Here is a 3,147-nt window from a genome sequence, read left to right on the forward strand (position 1 = left end):
CATTATATATAAAAGAAGATATATATTCTGATGTATTCTTAAATAATTCTATACAAAATATATTTAAATTAATATCCAAATTATTAACAAATTTATTATTATCATCATCAGAATTTATTAGATGGCTAGATTTCTCATGTATTGAAGTTCCTATATCATTAAAAGAAGATTTTGATGTTTTTAAAATGAAATTCTCATTTTATCAAAGTGTTAGTAAAAATAAAATTATAATTGATAGAATAATTCATATTCATCAATTAATACAAAATGTATTTCAAAAAGCAAATAAATATATTTATAGCTTCTTAAAATATGATAATATTATTAATACTATTATTAAAACACAATCCAATTTTAATATAAACCAAAAACATAATACATATCCTTTAATTTATTATGATAATATACTAAAAACTATTACAAACATACAAAATAAAATACATAAAGAAAATGACAAAAAAAATATACAATTTATATCACTTAATATTTCATTTGTTCTTAATTCAATCAAAACTAAATTACATCATTCAAAGAAATTCTTTTTCAACAATCTACATTTTATATTTACAACACTTAAATGTTCTACCTTGAGTGAAATAACAAAATATAGGTATCATAATGTTAAAAAAAATACAATAAAATGAAACGAAAATAATATATAAATATATATATATATATATATATATATATATATATATATATATATATATGTATATTATATTATTTTTTTTTTTTTTTTTCTCCTTAGTGCCATCCTCAAAACATCTTCCAATTCAATGGACAAATATGAAAACATCATAAAAACTATTAACACAATAAAATCAGAAAATATTAACATAGAAATGAATATTCAAAAAACAGAAGAAATTTATAACATTTTAACAATATATCAAGATAATAATATAAAAGATGAACAGAAAGATAAATTATTTGCTTTATATCCATTATATTTAAATATGCTCAATTTGGCCTTCTATAACGATAACTTAATGTTTGCTATAAAACAAGAATTTTACAAAAACACAAAGGAAAAGGTATTTAATAAATTAATATAAAACAGCATAAAAATAATATTGACTTGTTCATATATATATATATATATATATATATATATATATGTGTGTATACTTTTAGATTATCCTATTTGAAGAAAAAGTGAAAAATATTTTAGAAATGTTCCATTCATCTGGGCCATCATCACAAAATATAGATTTAAATGAAGGTAAAAAGGAAAGTTGTCAAAGCATATAAAAATTAACACACATATAAACACACACATATATATATATATATTTATATATATATTTATTTATATATTTATTCATTTATATGTTACATACTATGTAACTTTTCATCGTCTTAGGAATGGAAAGCCTTAAAAAATACATGAACAATTTTAAAGAACTAGAAATTGAAAAGGAGGAAATTATAAAAGCTCAAATTTTATGTAACATGAAAATATTACTTTTCGAAAATTTTTATTTATTAAAAAATACTATCAAAATATATAGTTCCATTTATTCAATATACAATTCTTATAATACACGAATTAATGATTTTCTTGACGTTATATATTACAAGCTTAATATAAAAGTATGTCTCAAATAAACATTAATAAATATAAAAATAAACAAATAAATAATATATATATATATATATATATATATATATATATATATATTTATACATATAGGAAATAAATAAATCTCTTTCGGAAGTAAAAAATGAGTTGACACAATTACAGATAAATCAAGAAGAAGCAAAAAATATATTGGTAAATATATATATATATATATATATATGACAATATATCAAAACACATATAAATTCATATACCATTTAATTTACCCTTACCATTTAGGCATTTAAAAAAATTAAAGAAGAATTATTCAAAATGAACATCATATTAACAATTGTGTTTTTGTTACAAAATACTAATATGAAATTATCAAATTGGAAAGAAATTATTAATCTTCATTTAAATAGAAAACAAATAAAAAATAAAACCATATTAGAAAATACAATCATAATTAATGATAAAACTATAAATATTAAATCTATAACATTATATGATATGCAACAATTGCAAATATATCTATATTTTAACGACATCAAATATATCATATACAAAATTAAGGTATAAATAAATATACACGAGTATATTAAGATATATCATTTATTATATATATATATATATATATATATTTATATATTTATATTTATTTATTTATTTTTCATTGTAGGAAGTGGAAAAGCTTGAAAAAAATCTTAATGATATTGAAAATAATTGGAAACAAGAATCGTTGAAAATAAAAAAATATAATGACTACATACTCCTTGAAGATAATAATCATATTTTCATAAATATTAAAAATACGTTTAATGATTTGCATTTTATGAGAAATATACGCTTCGCTCAAGATCTAATACCCAAAATAAATTATATACAAAATAAGCTCCTTTTTATATATGAACTCTTATCACTATGGATCAACGTATAAAAAAAAAATATAAAATAAAAAATAAAGGAATAAATAAATATCAATATATATATATATATATAATAATATATTTCTATATATATATATATACTTATATATGTTTATATATTTTTATTTTTTTATATTTTCCTTCTTAATTCCTTAGACACAAGATATTTGGCTTCGCTTGGAAAATTTTTTCCAAAACGAACATTTTAACCACTTCAACAATGAATTAAAAAATTTCAACAAAATAAACAAAACATATATAGAAATAATGAAAAATGCAAAAAAAAATTTGAATTTATTTCAAAACTGTAACACTCACTTCTTCTATCTTTTAAAAAATTATAATGAGCGCTTATTATTTTTATATAATGAAACTATAAATATTCTACAAGACAAAAAATTTACATTCCCAGACTTTTTTTTTTTGACTGATCAAGAATTGTTTGATCTTTTATGTAATATCTATAAACAGCAAAAATTAAGTCATATTAAAAATAAATAAATATATATATATATTATATTATTTATTTATAGCTAACAGTGACACAGACACTTTAAAAAAATATTGCCATATAATTTACCAAGACCTTTTAACCTTTAACGATATAGATAAAACAGTAAAAAAAAGAAAAAAAAAAAAAAAAAAAAAAAAAAAAAA

General features: G+C 17.8%; 1 protein-coding gene across 1 annotated transcript in view; it reads left to right on the top strand.

The window, feature by feature from the left end:
* PGSY75_1202300 (putative dynein heavy chain) overlaps window positions 1–3,147 on the top strand; it is a gene marked incomplete at both ends in the record, with an annotated part of 21,853 nt that overhangs the window by 3,651 nt on the left and 15,055 nt on the right. Inside the window, 9 exons of the mRNA XM_018786615.1 lie at window positions 1–610; window positions 749–1,034; window positions 1,135–1,222; window positions 1,364–1,593; window positions 1,694–1,774; window positions 1,862–2,137; window positions 2,244–2,495; window positions 2,647–2,944; window positions 3,024–3,106. The exon at window positions 1–610 is cut by the window's left edge and continues 3,276 nt beyond it. Of these exons, the coding sequence (XP_018640480.1) occupies window positions 1–610; window positions 749–1,034; window positions 1,135–1,222; window positions 1,364–1,593; window positions 1,694–1,774; window positions 1,862–2,137; window positions 2,244–2,495; window positions 2,647–2,944; window positions 3,024–3,106 (2,204 nt within the window). The remainder of the gene's footprint in view (window positions 611–748; window positions 1,035–1,134; window positions 1,223–1,363; window positions 1,594–1,693; window positions 1,775–1,861; window positions 2,138–2,243; window positions 2,496–2,646; window positions 2,945–3,023; window positions 3,107–3,147) is intronic.

This window comes from Plasmodium gaboni, chromosome 12 (assembly GCF_001602025.1).
Source record: "Plasmodium gaboni strain SY75 chromosome 12, whole genome shotgun sequence".
Classification (NCBI taxonomy): domain Eukaryota; phylum Apicomplexa; class Aconoidasida; order Haemosporida; family Plasmodiidae; genus Plasmodium; species Plasmodium gaboni.